At 30.8% G+C, this 22,076-nt stretch overlaps 1 protein-coding gene across 1 annotated transcript; it reads right to left on the reverse strand.

Annotated features, from left to right (window-relative positions):
* Positions 1-2,391: 2,391 nt before the first annotated feature.
* LOC126883006 (uncharacterized) lies at positions 2,392-10,403 on the reverse strand. The gene is made up of 3 exons (XM_050648161.1): positions 9,869-10,403; positions 9,738-9,809; positions 2,392-6,587 (listed from the first exon to the last, which is right to left on the reverse strand). Exons 1-3 carry the CDS (start codon positions 9,896-9,898, stop codon positions 4,353-4,355), a joined length of 2,337 nt encoding a protein of 778 aa, XP_050504118.1. The 5' UTR covers positions 9,899-10,403; the 3' UTR covers positions 2,392-4,352.
* Between the last annotated feature and the right edge of the window lie 11,673 nt (positions 10,404-22,076).

Below are 22,076 nucleotides of genomic sequence, written 5' to 3' on the forward strand. Positions count from 1 at the left end.
AAGGCGATTTTTGTGCTTTATTTCCTCGCCTGCACTAATATCTAATGCTCCTTGTAAAAAATTCGAGGTCGCACCACTGCATCCCAGAACGAAATTACAAGGGTTGTAAATTTAATTTTGACTTTGTACAGACAATCCGTATTGCGTCGGCAGTAAAATTAGTATGCAAAATATTGAATACCGAGAAAGTTTTTCATAGTTAAATTTTTGGGGTTGTACCAATTCATTTTAAAAAGCAGGTAGTTATATAAAAATGCAGCGTGCTTCTTCTGGAAGGGTTTTTACAGATTTATTGCAGACAAAATACCAATGGCGACCAATCGTTTTTAAGAAATTTTGTGGTATTTTGTTGTTGGTTTACGATTTTTGGGAAAGCAAATACATATCACAGCAGGAAGTATTTTAGTCATGAACATTTGTAGAAGTGGCGGGTAAGATCTACAAGTCGGTATTTTTGATGCATTGCAAATTTAGAAAAAGTACATAGTCCATTAACTGACGGTAAAATATTGCAAGACCTCTAAACTTTATAGAACCGCTTGGACTGATATGAAATGTAGCATACACACAGATAGCTAACATGTCAAAGAAAAAAAAGTGATATTAGTCCAGAGAAATAAGATCTTTCTCGTGACACATCCCCTCCAGGCCGAAACCAAATTTTTTGAGTAGTATGGACATATCTATATTAATAACCTATGTTTCCTGCAGCCAATTTTGATGATATAAATAGTTATAAACAAATGAAGATCAAAAAACGGTAAATTTTCGCTTTTTTACTCTCAAGGGCTTTTTTCCGCATCTCTTCGGAGTAGGCATTAAAAATAAATTGGCGACAGTACGCATCCCTGTATTACCCCACATCTAATTTAACTTCCTCTGACAGCTGTCCGTTAACATGTACTTTTGCTCGCTGCTTATAAGTAGTAGGTATAAATTCGATATAATCCTGAGGTTTATTTTATCTTCTTTGATTTCAGGACATTAATTGGATTTAAACTGCCTGACGTGCTCGATTTTTTCTCCAGCTACATATTTCATCAACAATAGAAAAACAGACACTTCTACATAAGCACTTCACCTTCTATATCATAATCATTCTTTCAATAAAGAGTTTCAAATTCTGCATATTCAAAATAAAGGCCTTAAGCTATCTTTTTTAGAATCTATGGAAATTAATAAACTGAAAAATACAGATATAATTCTGAATGACCAACTCGAGACAAACAGCTCCCCACTCCTCAACCTCTTCAGTTAAAGACTTAAAAAGGCAAACACATTGTAAACTATATCACTTGAGAAAGGCACTCTGCCGAAACAGCTGTAGTCACATAGTTGAAATACATTTTTTGCACGATTGATCATTTTTGACTGTTTACCGTGACAGATTTTACGTCAGTAGGTGACATTTACTAGCAACTCGACGGTAAGTAATCCAACTCGACGGTAAGTAATTCACTTACCGTCGAGTTAAAAAATCTCTTAATTTTAATTTATTTTTTGAAAGAATAAAGAAAACTAACGAATTATTTATTAATATTGAAACTTATGGTACAATTTGTTAAATTATTTAATGAAATCCCACTTGTTTGGGCTGTGGTTTCACTTCTAACAGAAACTCCTGCAGAATCGCATACATTAGTAGTATTACTAGTATTGCACAATATTTTTTCGGCAAAATCTATTTTATTTTCAAGAGAATCTTCTACATAGCTTTCTGCCACTGTTGATGAACGAAATATGCGAATAGAGCAGTGTTGCCAATCGCATTTCTCTAGATTATCCGATGATCGCTCGAAAAACATCCGATTTGTCACGAAAAGGTACACAAGGTCAAAAATTATTCTGTTATTAAAATCAATGTTGCCAATGTTATTCTTTTAGTAGCCTTAACAACCATCAAATAACAAAATCCGTTGTTCGTACGCCAATCAGTTATCATTATGATAATTAACATAATTAATATATTAATTAATTATTAATTATCAATTAACGTAACAATTATTAACATAATTGATTGATTAATCAATTAATCTCATAATTGTAATCAATTATGTTTTCAGCAACCCAATCAAAGTTGACATTGACAGTAATTAAATATTTGATAATGATCAGTTGATTCCATTTCTGATTAGCGTTCGAACAACCGGCCCTTTAATCTACTGAATTCTCTATTTCACCGTTTAAAAATTTTCGTTTATAGATGAAAATCTCGTATCCTAGCTGATTATTACCTAATTCATGTATGTAAATATTATTTACTTACTATTATTATATTATTCGTACTTTGCATTATCGTAAGTGTTAAATTCTAAATTAATAAATAAATCTAAATATTTCATTATTTGGATCGTTATATTAATTTATTATAATTATTTAATTAAAAAAAACACTTTTAAATATTATTTTATTAAAACGTAATAACTACCTAAAACTAGGTACTGGAAAAATAAATAATAAATAAATCAATACAAAATAAACTACAGCTACATTAATAGCATAGGCGCAAAATTTCTGGTCAATGCTTTTAAAATGCATTATTTTTTTCGAGTCCTGAGAAAGCTAATAAGTATTATTTAAAAATTTAAACGCAGAATGAAAGATTACATTATTACCGAGGGCCTAAAGTCCCTGAAGACTTCTATAATTTTTATTCTAATATGTTACATGGGTAAAAGGAAAAGAGAATATTGAGTGTGATTTTTAATTTCAAATATCTCATTCAAAAGAAACATTTTGTTTATTCTAAGGGACTCTAAGCCCTCGGTAATAATGTAATCTTTAATTCTGCGTTCAAATTTTTCAAAAATACTTATTAGTTTTCTCAGGATTCTAAAAAAATGAATACGTTTAAAGATTATTGGTCCGAAATTTTGCGCTTACGCTCTTTTAACAACTAAAGATTTATTACAACTAAAACAATAGAAATGTATTTGACAGTCTTGTAGTTATTAAGGTATCAAAGTTATTATCCATAATACACGTGGTGCGTTCAACGTTAATGCCCGACTATATAATTGTTATAGGCAAAAAATTTGAAGGATTTTTGAGTTAATTAGTAGATATCTAGATATTACTAGTTTCAAGTAAGTAGATTTTTCTACAACCAATATTCCAAATGCATTTTTCTGCACAATTTTATGTAAACAAACTTAACATTTTCTCACAGAATAACTGACAGTAGTGTGCAGAAAAGTGACGTTTCTGTGCCGGAAAGTTCTTTTATGCATAGTACATACCATTACATTCCTCAAAAAAATCATAAATATAATTAGGTATAACATGTTTTGATGAAATGGTTTTGTTTAAGATATTAGATTTGATAGAACTTTACAAAAAAAGAACCGATTTAACTACATCTCATGTCCGAGAAATCTGGAAAATCTTTTGAACTTTACATTTGGTATTCTACAAATGATTACCTTATTCTGAGTAACGTTATACATATATTTTGTGTACATCTGTGGTTAAAGTGTAGACACATATATAACCTGTAAGACAGGTGATATTATTCTTAATTATCTATCGAATAGAAATTAAATTATTTATTAAATTATTAATTGTTTTATTTTACAATTTTATTCTTAATAAACATCAATTAACCAATAAGGATTTAGCAATCTCATCAAGATACGTCGAATGAAGTATGGTGGAAATCCGTGACCAACTCTCCTAGAATTTTTATTCAAAATTGTTTAAAAATATATATATATAACTACTATAACTACAATTAAGGCAGTGCATTAATTTTTTAACTGATTTCTGTGTAGGTAATTAGTTTAGGTTTGGGGAATTTAAGTTGATTAAAAAATCAGAGGTATATTTAAAATCCCTAAAAAGGGGTATATCACAACAAAACGTTTTCGGAATCAATATTCCATCATCAGTGTATTCACAGATTAACATGCTTTAAGCCACAAAAATATACGGGTAAAAACCCTTGAGTTGTTTTTAAACAGTTAAGGTTACATTATATTATGCGATTTTAAAGGATGTTAAAAATATTTCCAGATTAACCCCTGGCATTACATGACATCAACCATATTGGTTGGAAAATTTGTAGGTATGACCTTACATGGCAGAGTTGTCAGCTAGCACTATAATCGGAAAAAACAATTGTTGGAAATGGAAAATTAAAGTAAAAAATAAAAAGTCCCCCACTTTATGGAAAACTTAACTTTTTTGGTTGTTACTAACTAATAACAGAAATATATCATATTTAACTGACTTTTAAATCATTTCATTATTTATCAAATAATATGCCAGTGGGACATTAAAACATTAAAAACCTAAACATGTAAGTACGTAATCCAACACATACAAAAAACATAATTTAATAAAGTACAAAATTCTCATTTACTATTTTGCCATATGTTACATCCTAACATTTTTTTTGAAGGTGTAAATTTTACACAGCCTGTATTACCGATACCATCTTTTGTCGCCAATAAAGCCCTAATTGTAGATGTATCTAAAAGATTTCTCTTATCTGTTTTTATATTGAATAAATTACTAAAAACCCTTTCTACCGCAGCGTTTGAAAATGGTAGAACGAATAACAATGAAAATACTTTTTTTAAATTTGGAAACAAAGATATGTTGGCTTCATTTTTTAATTTAAAAATCTGAGACCAGTATATATCACACTCGGTATTGGAATTAATGTCTAAACTATCAAAATCTAAGAGTGCATGTTTTCTCCACTCGTTATCCAAAGATTGTGCATTGACAAAGTTATTTAGAACTGGAAACCTATCTAATATGTTTTTTAAAGATTTTGTTTGGAATGATTGGGCCACCTTCGGATCTAACAGCTCTAAGGTAGTAAAAACCGGGTCCTCAAATTTAAACCGATCTTTGATATTAGCAACTAGTTCAATATAAAAGGATAATATTGATTTAAAAAAATTATCAAAGTCTGCTTGTTCTAAATTTGTGTCTTTATCCGATCGCAAATGTTGCAAACTGTCGAAAGCAGAAATTCCTATATAAATTTGCTCTAATGGAAGAAAATTGTCTGGATTGTCGTGAACAATTTTCAGGATTTCTGCACATTTTTTTATATGAACAATATTCATATAATTGGAACATAAAATCTTCAATAAATTTTCAGTTTCGGGCTTAACCCTATATAAAAGTGGTTTTTCGGATTGGAATAAAATATTGAAATCCGTCATGAGCTCTAGAACATAAGACATAAACTTTAAATACACTTCAGTAAGAGGGTGATTAAGAGTTTCCAACATAGTTTCCGTTACATGTGAAGGATCTTCAGAAACACTCTCCTTGAAATATGCACGTAATGGTTCGTACTGCTCTAGAACCCTGTCCACAACTGCTTTTAGTGAAAGCCACCTGGTCTTAGCAGGTGATAGAATTTTGTGAATGTCAACCTTAAAAAATTCCTGAAATTCCCGAAATTTGGCTCTTCGACAAGCACTTCTATTGAAATGGCTTCCTATATTTCTTAGTAAGTCCTCAATGTGCTTGGGAAGTTTCAAGCATGCCTTTGAAGTTGCTAAATGTGCCATGTGACAAGAGCATTTAACACAAACTATATCAGGAAATTCTTGTTTTAGATGGGAAAAAACTGAATTGTGTGGCCCTACCATTACATTAGGTGTGTCCGACGAAAATCCAACAAAATTAGATATAGGAATACCTTTGGAAAATATTATGTCTTTTAAAGTTGAATATAATTCAACTGCAGTGCCCCCAGTATTTTCTAAAATGTCAAAAAATGTTGTTTGTAATGAGTTGGAATTTTCATCAAAAAATATTGCAGTAAATGCACACTGTTTTTTTACCGATATATCTGTAGTTTCATCCATAATCAATGAAAAAAACATTCCAGGTACTCTTAACTTTTCATATAATTCTTTCAGAAAATTGTCACCCAAACATTCAACGACTATTTGAGTTGCTTTAGTCCTTTTAACGGTTAATTGTTGAGCTATCTTAGAATCTGGAAAAATATCTTTAAGTAGTGGACATACAGTGTCCATTAATAAGAACGGTAAGTCCTTTGTAGCCAAAAGACTACATAATTTTAGTTCTGCTCTTTTAACTAAATTATTTTCACAGGTTTGTTTTACACACATGTCCTTTATTTTTATATTACTGGATACCGCACTAAAATTCTCTTTGTGTTTTTCCGTTCTCATATGTCTAAGTAACACAGCCTTATGAGCCACCAAATTTGATTTACAAACTTTACAAAATGCGTATTCATTGCCGTGTTTATCATCTGGCTTATTTGATTTATTAAGCCACCCGCGAAACTCGTTATCGGTTAGCCACGCTGGAATAAACTTGCATATTCTTTTTGAAGGTGTATCTACAAAATCAGCTTTCCTTTTCAAACTCAATAGAAATTTGTCAACAATTGGTGCGGACTCGGCATCATTGGGCTCGGCATCATTGGGCTCGGCATCATTAGTGTCAACAATAATATTACTCTGAGAAGTGTTAATCTTTTTACTAACACGGCCAACGTCAACATTTTGACTAATAATTACTCCTCCCTTAGGAGTATGAGAAGTAGATGGCTGCTCTTCAGTAACATTTTGCTGATTACTAGATTCAGGCTAAAATAATTTCTCGATATACTGGGTGTTTGATCAATAATTGGACAATTGGACATATTTTAACTAAATAATCCTTAGCTTAATACATTATGAAGATTTAACATTTAAAATTGATTTTAATATTTAATTTTATTGAAATTTATTTAATTTTACTTCATTTTATATAATTCTATGTAAATTTTATTTAATTTTAATGATTTTATTTAATTTTCTTTAATTATATATTTTTTATTTGATTTTATTTAATTTTGTTTAATTTTATTCAGATTTATTTAATTTTAATTAAATTTAATCAACACTTATATGGTTAATACTACCCCGGACCCAGTCAACAATAGAAAATTCTGAAACTACATAAATATCTAATTTTACCTTAAAAAATGTGTCCCACTTTATTTTTCCGATAAACTCCACCGTTAGTGGAGTCATAGGAGCTTTTACTTACGGAAAAAATTAGACAAGATAGAACTTTTTATAGATTCATTAAGAAATGTATAATAAACAACATATTAAAAAGTTCTATTTCAAAAGTGGGTGCTTAATTTTTCATTAAACAAATTACCTGCGAAATTAGTTGTTTTTTAAATACCTACGAAAATATAAATTTTGGAAAAAACTGACTTGACCATTGAAAAATTAGAAAATTTTACACAAAAAAAACTTATATAAAGATTTTTCGAAAATTAAATCTACAGCTTCTATAACTTTTTATTTATAACGCTAAGTCATCCCTCTCACAAACATTGGCATAAGTACAATGTGGGCGGAAAGTGGGACTTACAAGAGTTTTGTTTAAAAATTGATTTAGAAATATATGGTACTATTACGATTTTACCTATAAAACTCTTAAATTTGCACAACATACTTTTCAAACATCGTACTAAATGAAACATTACGACGTCTTAAGAAATGTAATTTGGAATACTTTGTAGTTTTACAGAATAAATACCACTGGGATATTACTAAGTGTAAACGGATATATTACAATTTTATAGGTGTTTTTTAAAGCTTATCCAATGTAATTTTTAAAATGCACTAAATTATTTTACTTTAAAAATAAAATAAACAACTTCTTTTTGAGAAAATTAAGAAAGATAAAAAATGTAATGAAACCACCGAAAAATATCAGTTAAAAAAATGTTTATACAAAGTCATCAGAACGTTTTTACCCAAAATACATTTAATCACAAGCGTAAATATAATAAATGTCAAAAAAAAATTTTTAGCTCTGATACAGTACCTCTGTCTGCGTAACTTGGATTGGAACCTATCGGAAACTTTTTTGTTATCAATTTTATGAAAAAATGTTATTCTTCATACAATACTCTGTAAGGTATAAAATCTAAGATGCAACCATCAGATTTCCAATATTATCAATTTTCTACAAGGTACGTCAAAAATATGAATTTTGTTCAAGAATAAAGTACCTTAATATTTCACAATATCGAAAATTGTTATAATGCTATAATTTTTAGTTGTTCTTAAATAAGAACTATGTTTTAATATACAATAATTATATCATTCTGCTTGAAATATTGTGAACTAGAAAAGTACCTACTTTACTTTTGAGCGAAATTCATATTTTTTAACATATCTCGTATAACATTGATACAATTTGATATATTATGATGGTTGATTGTTATATTTTGTTATATTGAGCTTTTTTAATCTTCCATTTGTTGCGTCAGAATCGGATTCAGCATAATTAAAAACAAAATAAAAACATTTTTGATCAAGGTAGAAATATTAATTCACCGATATTGTTAAAATCGTTTCTACAAAACAGCTTTTGTCGTTTTTAAACAATTAGTTAACTTAAATTAACAAAAATTAACATATATTTTAGAAAAATATAAGTTTTTTGATTTTTTCCGAAACAACGTAAGTTTTCGATCTACATTGACTGTCGTACTTTTATTTAGTTGAGTTAAATATATAGGGAGGAAGGCACTTATGGAATAAAATTATTTTTGCCCTTTTTAGAAAAATTTTTAAAATCGCCGAGACCAGTCGATTTTTAGATGTAATTGTGCGCTTTTTAAACACAAATTTAAATGTACAAGGTGATTCACGCAAGCCTAGCATAGTCCATAAACTTTATTTTCAATGGAACATCCTGTATATTTTTAAAAACTGCTTAGCAACCTGATTTCAATGAATTATATAATGTATGATGATTATTAATAATACAGGGTGATATTTTTGAAATTATAATGTATGGAACCACTTATGAAATAATGTAGTTTGTGTCCTTATTTAAAAAAATTATAAATACCCTAGGATACCTACCCCAACTTTAAAATTTAAATATGCACTGTTTAAATATAAATTTGAATATACAGGGTGATTCACGCAAGTCTAGCATAGTCCATTATCTTGTCCATTTTAGTGAAACACCCTGTATTTTTTAGAAATTTGATGTTCTTAGAAACTACTTTATTTAGAAACTACTAATATATATTGGGTTTTGTATTTAATGTCTTGCCGAACTTTTTAAAAAATTGCAAAATTCACCTTGTATTATTCAAAATAGAACCTACATAATACACTTTTTTGAGTTGATGTTACTATGTAGCTTCTAATTACACAAAAATATACTGAATGATTCATTAAAACTAAAGATCATGGACTATACTAGACTTTCGTGACGCACCCTGTATGTTTAAATCTATGTTTATAAAGCGCCCATTTGAATTTAAAAGTTAACGGGCCACAGCATTTTTTAATAATTTTCTAAAATAAGTACACAAACAATTTTATTCCATAAGTATTTTCCATACTTTCTAATTTCAAAATTTCACCCTGTATTATTGTTAATTATATTTCGTTAAAATTGGTTGTTAAGCAGCTTTTAAAAATATAAAAATATATAGGGTGTTCCAATAAAAATAAAACATATGGGCTCTGCCAGGCTTGCGTCAATCACCCTGTAGATTTAAATTTATATTTAAAAAGTGCACATTTATATATTAAAATCGACGGGTCCCAGCGCTTTTTATAATTCTTTAAAACAAGGACACAAATAATTTTATTCCATAAGTGCCTTTCGCACTGTATAAGCTCATCATTATAATATAGTTAAAACATGTCCAATTAGTAATAAAACATCCGTATATTATATAGTGAAGTCTTAATTATTTTACTAATTACCTGTTGTTCAGAAGCATGACGTGAAGTTGACGGCTGCTTTTCAGCAATATTTTTTTCATTATTTGATTTGGTCTAAAACAAATTCATTATTATATTTCAATATCCACACGTTAGTAAACTTTTTTACCCACCTTAACACTTTTTATTAACCATTTATCCATTATAAAAAAGTATTTTCACAAACCAAAACTTATTTCAACAGACGAGACGTTTACTTAAGCACTGCACTACATACAATGAAAATAAAACTAAATCGTGCGTGAATTAGCTTTCATAAGTTTACAGACTAAAATCGAAAAACTCATAAATAACATCCGAGGGCAGACAGATTTTGAAATTTGAATTGGATTAGTACGCCTTAAGTGGATGCACTTGTGCATTTAAATTCTAAACAAAAGAATCGGCACATGTCCCTTTTGTCAAAAGATGAAAAGTATCGGATGTCACTAACATTCATCCAGTATAGGCTATTTATAAAAATTTTGGTGGAAGCAAACAAAATTAATGTGTTGTTGGTGCTGGGAATATATGGATGAGAAAGTTTTAGTCGATGATAGTAGATACACTGAAAAATATCCGCAAATATCCGATTTATTTAAAGGTACGCAGAAGGTACGACAACTCTCAAAAAGGTACGCAAATCGGATAATTATCCGCTGATTGGCAACACTGGAATAGAGTCTTGGGGGTCAAAAATCTTCAAAAATCGCGTTACGTAATACTTGAACGCTCCCTTAGGCTACGGCTCCACGGGCGAGAAATTGACGCTAGCAGCAGCAGTAAAATGAACTTAAGGTTCCGCGGAACGGAATGGGAATAGCCGAACTGAACCGACTACGCACAAGTCCTGTAGTCGGTACAGTTCGGCTATTCCTATTCCGTTCCGCGGAACCTTAAGTTCATTTTACTGCTACTGCTAGCGTCAATTTCTCGCCCGTGGAGCCGTAGCCTTAGCCTGTTTTTCCCGTGTACCCTTCATTTATAAATATTTCCGGAATCAGTTGGTTTCTGATACCAATCCAAAATCATCTTATTCTCTGATGTTCTTATCACCTGAGTCTTAGTCTAAAAAAGATTACTTTATTTATCATCGTTTGTTTTTCTAATACCTTATCTGTCTACGAATAACTCTTTAGATTTTTTTTAACACGCGGAGGTATGTTATCATATTTTCTATACTTGGTAAATCCCCAAAATTATCATACTAAAGCTAAGTAATCTAGCAATATTTATAAAAGTACATATAAGTATGTAAATAAAAAGTTAGTCAGCTCTAAATCTAAATGAAGTTAGAAGAAATTAAAGTAAAGATTTAATTGTTTATAGAAGATTAATATTGCAAATAGCTTATTTTGCACGATTCGTATGTACATAGGCTAAAAATAATGTGGGAAGTGTATGGTTGTATAATTCTTGTTTTTGTAGACAAAATTTATATAGACTTATTAATTCTCTGTGTAACATTATGTCATCAGTCTTGATATTGTCGCTTTCTTCATTTTAATAATTCATTCATAAATATTATGATTCCAAATGAATATAAACACTGGGGAACAATTTGAAAAAAATCTGTTGACTTTGATGTTTTATAGGTATTCAGGTATGCTGGTTTCAAAACTGGAAATAGTTTTTGTCTATCACGTGAAGATTTTTCGTTGCCCCAAATTTACTCAGTAAATTTCACTCCATCTTTTGCGCGGTCGTCCGATACTACTTTTGCTTTGTGATTTAATTATTGATATTTTGACCACACGGTTCTCCCCCATTTTGCTCATGTGGTTATTCTATTTCTTTTTTCTATGTAGTGTTAATTTGTTTATACACTGTACGTTACTTTTCTTCTGCCTTCACTCCTCTTTCGATTTCTCAGTGTATTTCCGTAATTATTCTCAGTACTCTCATCTCTGCCTTTTCCAGTAGTCTTTGTGTTGTGGTTGTGTCGTGTCTTGTTTTTGATGCATATGTCATTATTGGTGTTACATTGGCTTTATAAATTCTTGTTCTCATTCTGCAAGTATATTTGGTATGTGTACTTGATCTCTCACTTCTTGGTATATATCTCCATACAGACAGTGTAATTTCACCGTATTTTATTTCCATTCCTTGTTCAATACTGATGCCCCCAATTACTATTTGACATCTGCTTGGTTTTTGGCTGGTTACTATTTTTTTACCTTTCTGAGATTAGATTCTCATATTGAATTCTTTTGCTCTTATGTTAAATCTGTGGACTAGACTTTGCAGACTATCTTCATCTGGGGCTATCAATCTTGCGTCTTCTGCGAAACAGAATATGTTTAAAAAAAACAGTAAAATTCTGTATAAAAGGTATATTTTTTTTATATTCATATTTTATAAAAGGTATACAGGATTTTACTGTTTTTTTATATTACATGGTATACAGCGAACCACAGGAAAACTTTTTCCTTGTGAAGAATATGTTTACTTCTTTGTTTCCTATTCTGTATCCTCTTCTTTTGTTGAGACTTTTGATGATTTCATCCGTGATTCAATTCAAGAGCATAAGGCTGCGGCTGAATATCTATATTAGGTACGACTTTTATAATGTGCACAAAGAAGTAAAAGAAATAAGCAACATATTTAAAAAAAATGAGTTCTCTCTGTACTGGTTGACAATAACAACTAAACTATTGTAACTGAGAACGAAATAAGAAGAGAATGACGGAATGAAAATACTTCAGAACAAAATTTAATGCAAATACGCAGAAGTTCTCGATTATACCCAATTTGGCTTTAGAAATGCTATGAAAACCAGGTAGACAGTTTTTGCGCTAAATATCGTATTGAAAAATACCGTGATCAAAGAAAAGATGTATCTTCATGCTTCGTGAACTTCGAAAAGGCATTCGATAAAGCACAAATTGTAAAATTAAAGCAGATGCTAAAAAATATAGGAATAGATGACAAAGATATTAGTGTCATTAAAAATGTGTACTGGAATCAAACTGCTAGCGTAAAAATTGAAGATAGCTACACCGAAGATAGCATACATCGAGAGTCAGACAAGGTTACATTTTGTTGCCAACATTGTTCAATGTTTACTCGGACTATTTATTTAAAACGGCTTATGCGAGACAGCCATGTGGAATATAAATAACGGGGAACTACTTAATGTAATTAGATATGGAGACGATACAGTAATTACACTGCGCGTCATAGAAAACGGGCACCCTAAAAAATGGGTCATTTTTGATGTCACGTATCTCATAAACCTGTTGTCCGATTTAAGTGATTTTTTGAATATGTTATAGCCTTATTCTTTGTCAATATCCCTGTAATAATATTTTTGCTAAACAGGTAAATTTTCATTGTATACCGGGTGTACGAATCAAACTGTGTTTTTTTTTTCTCAAAGTTCGCAACACCCTGTGGAATATTCTAGCATTTATTCTTAATACTGAAATTAAAATCCAACTATAGCCTCAGGTTTTCTTAACATTCTGTTTTTTTATTCATTCGCTTATGTTGGATAATACAAAAGTTATGTACTTTAACAACTAGTCATGTTCTTCATCAGTATAGGTTGTTTGTAAATAAGTGCGACACAGTTTAAGGGGCAACTCTGCATGAAAAAATAATGACCGTTTGCTTTATAAACTTATGTCCGCAAATGCTTCGTTTACGAGATACGGGATGCTGAATTATTTTACAAACTGACGATTTATTTTATTGCCCTAAAACCGGTTGAGATATGCAAATGAAATTTGGTAGGTTTTAAGAGACAGTTATTGCGAATTTTTCGACTTACAATTAAGAATTTTATATTCAATATTGGCGTGCATACGGGTAATATGACCGATCATATTACCCGTATGAACGCCAATGGTGAATATAAAATTCTTAATTGTATGTCAAAAATGTGCAATAACTACGTCTTAAAACCCACCAAATTTCATTTGCATATATCTCAACCGATTTTAAAAAGCAATAAATAAATCGTCAGTTTGTAATAAAAAATTCAACATCCCTTATCACGGAAACGAAGCATTTGCGGACATACGATTATAAAGCAAACTGTCACTTTTAAAGTTATACTTCTTTACGATCGAGATTGAAATTTTATAATGCCGGGCGCATGCGTACACAGACAGTATGTAGTTCGTTGCTAATCTTTCAAGATATGTATGTATCAGCGCTGTCAGCGCAAATAAGTCATTAAAAGGATATATTAGTGTTTTTAGTAAATGTATTATTTATTATAATTTTTGAGTCTTTGGATTTGTCTTCCTCGGGAATAAGATATTTTATAATAATAGTAAGTATATTTAAAGTATTCTTGTAGACTCCACTTGGTCAATTAAATTTGTCAGTATATATGACAAATCTTGTAACCTGATTCATATTCTTTTTTTTTATTTTTGGTATCGTTTTAATAAAAAAAATTTAAAAGTGATAGGTAAGAAAGTTAGTTTAATATTTAAATAAAATACAAATAACTTGTTAAGTATAAATTTTATAATAGAAGTATAACTTCTTACGTGCGTACAAAGTACACACAGATTCTTTTTTTTATGCAGAATTACCCCTTAAAGTTGGTCGCACTTGTTTAGAAACACCCTGTACTGAAAAAGAACATGGCTAGTTGTTAAAGTACCTAACTTTTGTATTATCCAACATAAGCGAATGAATCAAAAAACAGAATGTTAAGAAAACCCGAGGCTATAGTTATTGGGTTTTAATTTCAGTATTTTATAAATGCTAGGATATTCCACAGGGTGTTGCGAACTTTGAGAAAAAAAGACAGTTTGATTCGTACACCCGGTATACAATGAAAATTTACCTGTTTAGCAAAAATCTTATTACAGGGATATTGACAAAGAATAAGGCTATAACATATTTAAAAAATCACTAAAATCGGACAATATTTTTAGGGGATACGCGACCTCAAAAATTACCCATTTTTTAGGGTGCCCGTTTTCTATGACGCGCAGTGTACCTATATCAGAAAATATTGAAGGTCTCAGTCTCTTGAATCTATCAGAAATTCTGGTTGATGTTATTCACGAAGTAGAAGAGGAAATGGGCATTAAAGTAAACAAACAAAACCAAATTTTTACTTTTTAGTCGTAACCCGCATCTAGATGCAGAGCTTCAATTAAATGGAGTCCAAGTTGAAAAAGTTCACAAAATTATATATTTGGGAACTGTCATAACCTACCTACTAGATCCAAAGATAGAAATGAAACGCAGAATAGCAATTACTTAAACTACTTTTATGAAAATGAAGACATTTCTTTGCAATAATCATCTCCTTTTAGAACTAAGAAAAATAATGGTTGAGTGCTATGGTTGCAATGGTTGATCTGTACTTTTGTATGGTGCAGAAGTATGGACACTAAAAGTATCCAGAATGAACAGAATTTAAGCATTGGAAGAAATGTGGATTCGCAAACGGATGCTGAAGATACCTTGGACAGCAAGAAACTAACATGAGGAAGTAATAAGGAGGATCAACAACGATAGAGAACTGCTAAGGACTGTTAAACATCGAAAAATGTCTTATCTGGGACATATAGTGAGGGGAAGTCGATATAGAATACTACAACTGACCCTTAAAGGAAAAATAGAGGATCATACAAGTGTAGGAAGACAACAAGTTTATTGGTTTAAAATGATTCGTGAATGGGCTCAGATATCAAACGCAGGACAATATTATTCCATGTTGAGGAAGATCGAGAAGCCTTCGTAATGGTGATCGTCGGATAATTCTTAAGGGGTTACATAGGTCTTGCGGGTAAAAAAGTGACTTTTTAAAAAAATTATATCTCGAAAACTAAAAATGGTTTTCAGACGATACAGTTATTTTAAGTTATGATATGAATGGATTACAACACCTTTTAAATGCCATTGACACAGTGGGAAGAGAGTTTGGCCTAAATATAAACTGTTCAAAAACAAAGTATTTATCCGTTTGGCCCATCAAGATTCACGTTTATATGTTGATGGTCATATAATTCAAAGAGTACCCAGTTTTAAATATCTTGGTTGCCATATTACTGAACAACTAGATCCAGATAAAGAGATAAAATGTAGAATCGAGATAGCCCGCACGACATTTTTAAAAATAAGGTCATTCTTCTGTAATGATACCTTGCAACTTCAACTTCGAAAGCGCATGATAAAATGCTACATTTGGTCAGTCCTCTTGTATGGTGTCGAAGCATGGACATTAAAAATATCCACCATTAACCGTTTGGAGGCCTTTGAAATGTGGCTGCACAGACGTATTCTGAAAATACCATGGACGGCTATGCTGACAAATGTGGCAGTCCTTAAGAGAGCAAATGCTACCCGCGAGCTGCTTGATAACATCAAATATAGAAAGATGGCCTATTTTGGACTCGTAGTAAGGGGAGACCGGTATAATATTCTTCAACTTATTATGATGGGTAAAATCGAAGGACGCAGAGGAATTGGTAGAAAGCAGGCCTCTTGGTTGAAGAATATCCGGGAGTGGACAGGAATAAAGAAAGCAGAACACCTATTTAGAATAGCTCGAGACAGAGACAGTTTCGCCATGTTAATCGCCAACGTCAAGGGGACTTGATAGGGCACGTTAAGAAGAAGAAGGAACATGTAAAAGTATAGTACTTAAGGTACTCTCAAAAAAATTTTCAGCCAAAAATATTCATTTTTGTAGAGTTGACTGCAATTTTTCGACAACAGCCCTTTTTTGCGGTGGGCAGCATAAGTAAGTCCAGTCTCATCTGAAATCAAAAAATCGAAAAGTTTCTTGTAGTTTATACCTCTGGCTAGTGAATGAACGAAGGAATTTTTATTAGGTGAAGTTGTTTTTGTTTTATAAAAAAAAAACTACTTTAAAAATGGTCATTTTTGAAAAAATGAGAAAAATTGGGGTCGAAAATGTGTTTAAACTTATGTAAAATCTTCAAATTTTATTTTTTTTTTAAATTCCTTTGTTTATTCACTAGACAGAGGTATAAATTACAAGAAACTTTTTGATTTCTTGATTTCAGATGATACTGGACTTAGTTATGCTGCCCACCGCAAAAAAATGGCTGTTGTCGAAAAATTGCAGTCAACTCTACAAAAATGAATATTTTTGGCTAAAAATTTTTTTGAGGGTACCTTAAGTAGCATACTTTAATATGTTCTAATTATAAATAAAAGTAATTTTTAGTTTTCGAGATATAATTTTTTTAACAAGTCACTTTTTTTACCCGCAAGACCTATGTAACCCCTTGTAGCAAGTGAAGAAGAAAATGAGAGTTCAATGAGTCTTATTCTGCTGCCCATGTCTATAATTTCTGTAAGTTGTTTATCTATTCTGACTTCCATTTTGCTGTTTTGGTAGTTTTCAATAGTTTTCTGTTTATCATTTCTAAAATTATTTAATTTATATTATCAAAGCAACCCTGTAGTATAACATAGAAATTTCTCAGAATAGTTTAGACGTAAGTTTTCATAAACATTATAAAATTTCCACAGCCTGGTGCGCATTATCCGTTTTTTTATCAAAAATAATATGTTGCATTTAGACTAAAAGTGACTGATAAAGTTGGCAAAAAATAAAAGATAAATACTTGTCGACTTAAGTGGTTTACCTACACCAAACAAATTGCAATAATAACTTATGTTTTTAAAAATATTTGATTTTAGTTGCATAAAACTGGGTTTATGCGGATTTAGCAGCAAAAATAGTTTATACATATAGATCGTTCATAGAGAAAATTTACTAAACAGTTGAACAACTAAAAAATGAATTATTTTTTCCTAAATGCTCTGGTTTAGTATTAAAATGATTTAAAATGAATAAAATAATTTTAAAAAATATGAAAAGCTCAACAAAATAATACAAACTATTTTTTTCTACAGAGACTCGTAAAGATAGCCCGATCAAGAAAAACAAAACTTTACGAAAACCTCAAAAAAAAAGAAGGATGAAAATTTGGGAATACATAGTTAGTTTAAATTCTCTATTATTATATAAGAAAAAGGGGGGGAATGTACATTCAAAACAAGGATATGATAAATCCGGAATTGGATAAAATGACTAATTCTAAGCAACTTTTGTTTTATAGAGATTTTTCACTGACTCAATACTTTTCGAGTTATTTGTGAGTGAATATGTTCATTTTTAACAAAAAAAAAATGATTTTGGAAGGATTTGTTACAAATAACTCAAAAAGTAAGTATTTTGCCGCAAAAAATATTCTTAGCAAAAATATAGCTTATAAAAAAGTGAAACAAATGGTGTATGCATGAAGTCTGTTGACCCAGTAGAAGCAGAGTTGTAGCTAATGAGAAGTAGGTTAATAACCAAAAGACGGCGCACTTTTCGGGGAAAACTCATTACAACTTTTTTAAAGTGTTTAAAAAAAGATTTATTTTTGTTTTTAAGAAAACTTCTAACATTAGAAGTAAGTGAGTTAGGCTCAAAATATTGTTGGTCCCTTTTATTTTTTGGTAAAAAAAAATCGCGAAAATCACTCCCTAATTAGCATCCCAAATAAAATTAATCGTTACCGCCCTAAAGTTACATTGCTTACGTATTATTTATATGATCTGTAAGTTTCATCGGTTCAAATTGTTTTTGAAAAGGCTGTAGTTAAAATGGCTTGAACGAGTCACTAGTCACGAGTGTATGCAAATTTTAAATTTTTGACATAGTATTACCAATTTTTGTCTACCAGGAAAACAAAAAATCCAAAATATTCAGAAAAGCAAAACGTACATTTTATTACTGTTTGAGATTTTGGTGTTACTAATAATTTTTAAGTTATTTTGAAAAAAAAATTGAATTTTTTCAAAATTAGAAAATTTTTTTTACACTAAAACCAAATTTTTTCAAAAATGGACACTTTGAACCAATGAAACTAATAAATCATAAATATAAAGAATACATAAGCAAAGTAACTTGTGAAGCGGTAACGATTAATTTTATTTGGGATACTTTAGGGGGTGATTTTCGCAATTCTTTTTTCTAAAATATAAAAGGGACCAACAATATTTTGAGCATAACTCATTTACTTTTAATGTTTTTTTTAAACAAAAATAAACCTACAATTGGATATGGTAATTGAGTCAATACTCGCAATCTATAGTTTGTATTTTTTATTAGTTGTTATGTAATCATGGGGCAACCGGTTTCGAGTCTTACAATATATGACTCATCATCAGGCCCAGTACAAAAAGTCTTCTCTATACAAACTACAAGCTAAAAAACACAAAACGAGAGACATGTACACATATATATATAAAACATGAAAAACAACTTTGTCTTGGTTTCAATCACATACAATAAAGCCAAGCTACTGTTTAGTATTGAACTCAACAGTCCATATCATGTAAAATGAGACATTATATCATTGGGAGCGACCAATCTGATGAAAAGTGCTTGGTATATAATTTGATATATATGCTACCATCAATCCTTAACTAGTCAAGGGTCGATGGAGTCCTGGTAAAATAGTATGCGATCAAAAGACATAATACAAATTTTCTTTAGTAAACGGTATCTACGTACATAACAGCCATAGAAACTGTTCCACAGCTAAAGATGTACCTGGAAGTCACCAGCCCCATAAGAAAAGTTGACCAATCAAACAGCCCTTAGTCTCTTATTGTTAGTTAGTTAAGTGCAATTTGGAACCGTTCAATAAATTATTTTATACTGTGTTCCAAGTGGTGTGTGTTATTTCTCTTAAACAGTTGTTCTTGTCCAATTTAGCGGTTGTTTTTATGTTTTATGTAGAAAGAACATTATTTACTTCTACATAAAACATAAAAACAACCGCTAAATTGGACAAGAACAACTGTTTAAGAGAAATAACACACACCACTTGGAACACAGTATAAAATAATTTATTGAACGGTTCCAAATTGCACTTAACTAACTAACAATAAGAGACTAAAGGCTGTTTGATTGGTCAACTTTTCTTATGGGGCTGGTGACTTCCAGGTACATCTTTAGCTGTGGAACAGTTTCTATGGCTGTTATGTAAGTAGATACCGTTTACTAAAGAAAATTTGTATTATGTCTTTTGATCGCATACTATTTTACCAGGACTCCATCGACCCTTGACTAGTTAAGGATTGATGGTAGCATATATATCAAATTATATACCAAGCACTTTTCATCAGATTGGTCGCTCCCAATGATATAATGTCTCATTTTACATGATATGGACTGTTGAGTTCAATACTAAACAGTTGCTTGGCTTTATTGTATGTGATTGAAACCAAGACAAAGTTGTTTTTCATGTTTTATATATATATGTGTACATGTCTCTCGTTTTGTGTTTTTTAGCTTGTAGTTTGTATAGAGAAGACTTTTTGTACTGGGCCTGATGATGAGTCATATATTGTAAGACTCGAAACCGGTTGCCCCATGATTACATAACAACTAATAAAAAATACAAACTATAGATTGCGAGTATTGACTCAATTACCATATCCAATTGTATAATGGACTCGCATTGGCAACCCTTTCATCATTTGAAAAATAAACCTTTTTTAAACACTTTAAAAAAGTTGTGTGTGTGTGTGTGTGTGTGTGTGTGTGTTTAGATGTATAACCTTGGTTTGAACCAATTGGCCAGCTCAAATTTATCTTTTATTATCTTTTTCATAGACACAATTTCCTAATTTTAACTGATATACATTATATTTTACTAATTACAAACATATATTACATACATTACATTAAAAATACAACTAATATTAAACACTATTACTAAATACTTATACTAAACCACTAATTGATATTAAAATATTTTTTTTTCAGCGCTAAGACCTAAACCCGATTCAACCTCTCGGAAATTTAGGCCTTCTTTGTGATTTTTTTTGCTTTTTTTATTGTTTTTTAATATGTATTTCTTTCTTTTTGTTATTTTTATTCTTTAAAAAAGTTGTAATGAATTTTCCCCGGAAAGTGCTCCGTTTTGTGGTTACTTCACGTTGAAATATTCGATTTGGAATTTGGCGAATAAGAACCTACTTTTCATTAACTACAACTCCGCTTCTAATGGTTATACATACTTCATGCATACACCATTTTTTCACTTTTTTATAAACTATATTTTTACTAAAAATATTTTTTTCGATAAAATCTGGCATTTGTCCAACTTTCATAATCCTATTAAATAGATCTTCTAGCCACCTTGTTCCTGTCTCTCCCAGGAATATCATCTGGTCCTACCGCTTTTTCCTTTCCTAAATAAAGAAAGGGAAAGCGGTAGGACCAGATGATATTCCTGGAGAAGTATGGAGAGCATTGGGAGAGACAGGAACAAAGTGGCTAGCAGATCTATTTAATAGAATTATGGAAGTTGGACAAATGCCAGACGAATGGAGAAGCAGTATACTGGTACCTGGTTACAAAAACAAAGAAGATATACAACAATGTACAAACTACAGGGCTATAAAACTGCTTAGCCACACCATAAAAATATGGGAAAGAGTAATTGATAGACGGATACGTGAATAGACCGAAATATCCGAGAATCAATTTGGCTTTATGCAGGGTAGATCAACAACAGACGCAATTTTCATTATAAGGCAGTTGATGGAAAAATACAGGAGTAAAGAAACAAACGCTCATATGGTATTCATTGATCTTGAGAAAGCATATGATAGAGGTCCTCGAGAGATTCTGTGGTGGGCACTCAATAAGAAAGGAGTCCCTGGTGAATATGTAAAGATTGCGAGGGATATGTATGAGGGAGTAACGACTAGTGTTAGGACAGGTGTGGGAGAGACAAAGCCTATTTTACTACAAATCAGGTCCGAGGCACTACACAATTTTCGGGCCCCTAAATATAATTTAATAATAATAATTTTTTTAGATGTATTAATTGTTTAATAGAAATATAGTTGCACCAGAAATTTAAATTTTTATTAACATAAATCAAATCTATCTTTAAACAATTAAACATTGTTTAATTATAACTCTTATTGTTATCATTTTCTGTTCGTGAAATGAAAGAATTTTGAAAATTTATTTTGTTATTGTAATAAAAAAAAATTTTTGGTGATCTTTCCGGGCCCCATTAAATTCGGTCCCGAGGCAAGTGCCTCACGGGGCTAGTGGTAAAATAGGCCCTGGGGAGAGACTGATAAATTTCATGTGAAAGTAGGATTGCACCAAGGCTATGTGCTTAGTCCGTATTTATTCTCATTAGTTTTGGACCAGATAACAGCGAAACTACAGGGTAGCATTCCATGGTGCTTAATGTATGCTGATGATGTCGTGTTAGTAGGAAATAGTGAAAGAGACTTAGAACAAAAACTGGAACAGTGGAGACAAGCTCTGGAGGAAAAAGGTTTAAAACTTAGTAGGACAAAAACAGAATATTT

This window comes from Diabrotica virgifera, chromosome 4 (genome assembly GCF_917563875.1).
Source record: "Diabrotica virgifera virgifera chromosome 4, PGI_DIABVI_V3a".
In the NCBI taxonomy this organism is placed as follows: domain Eukaryota; kingdom Metazoa; phylum Arthropoda; class Insecta; order Coleoptera; family Chrysomelidae; genus Diabrotica; species Diabrotica virgifera.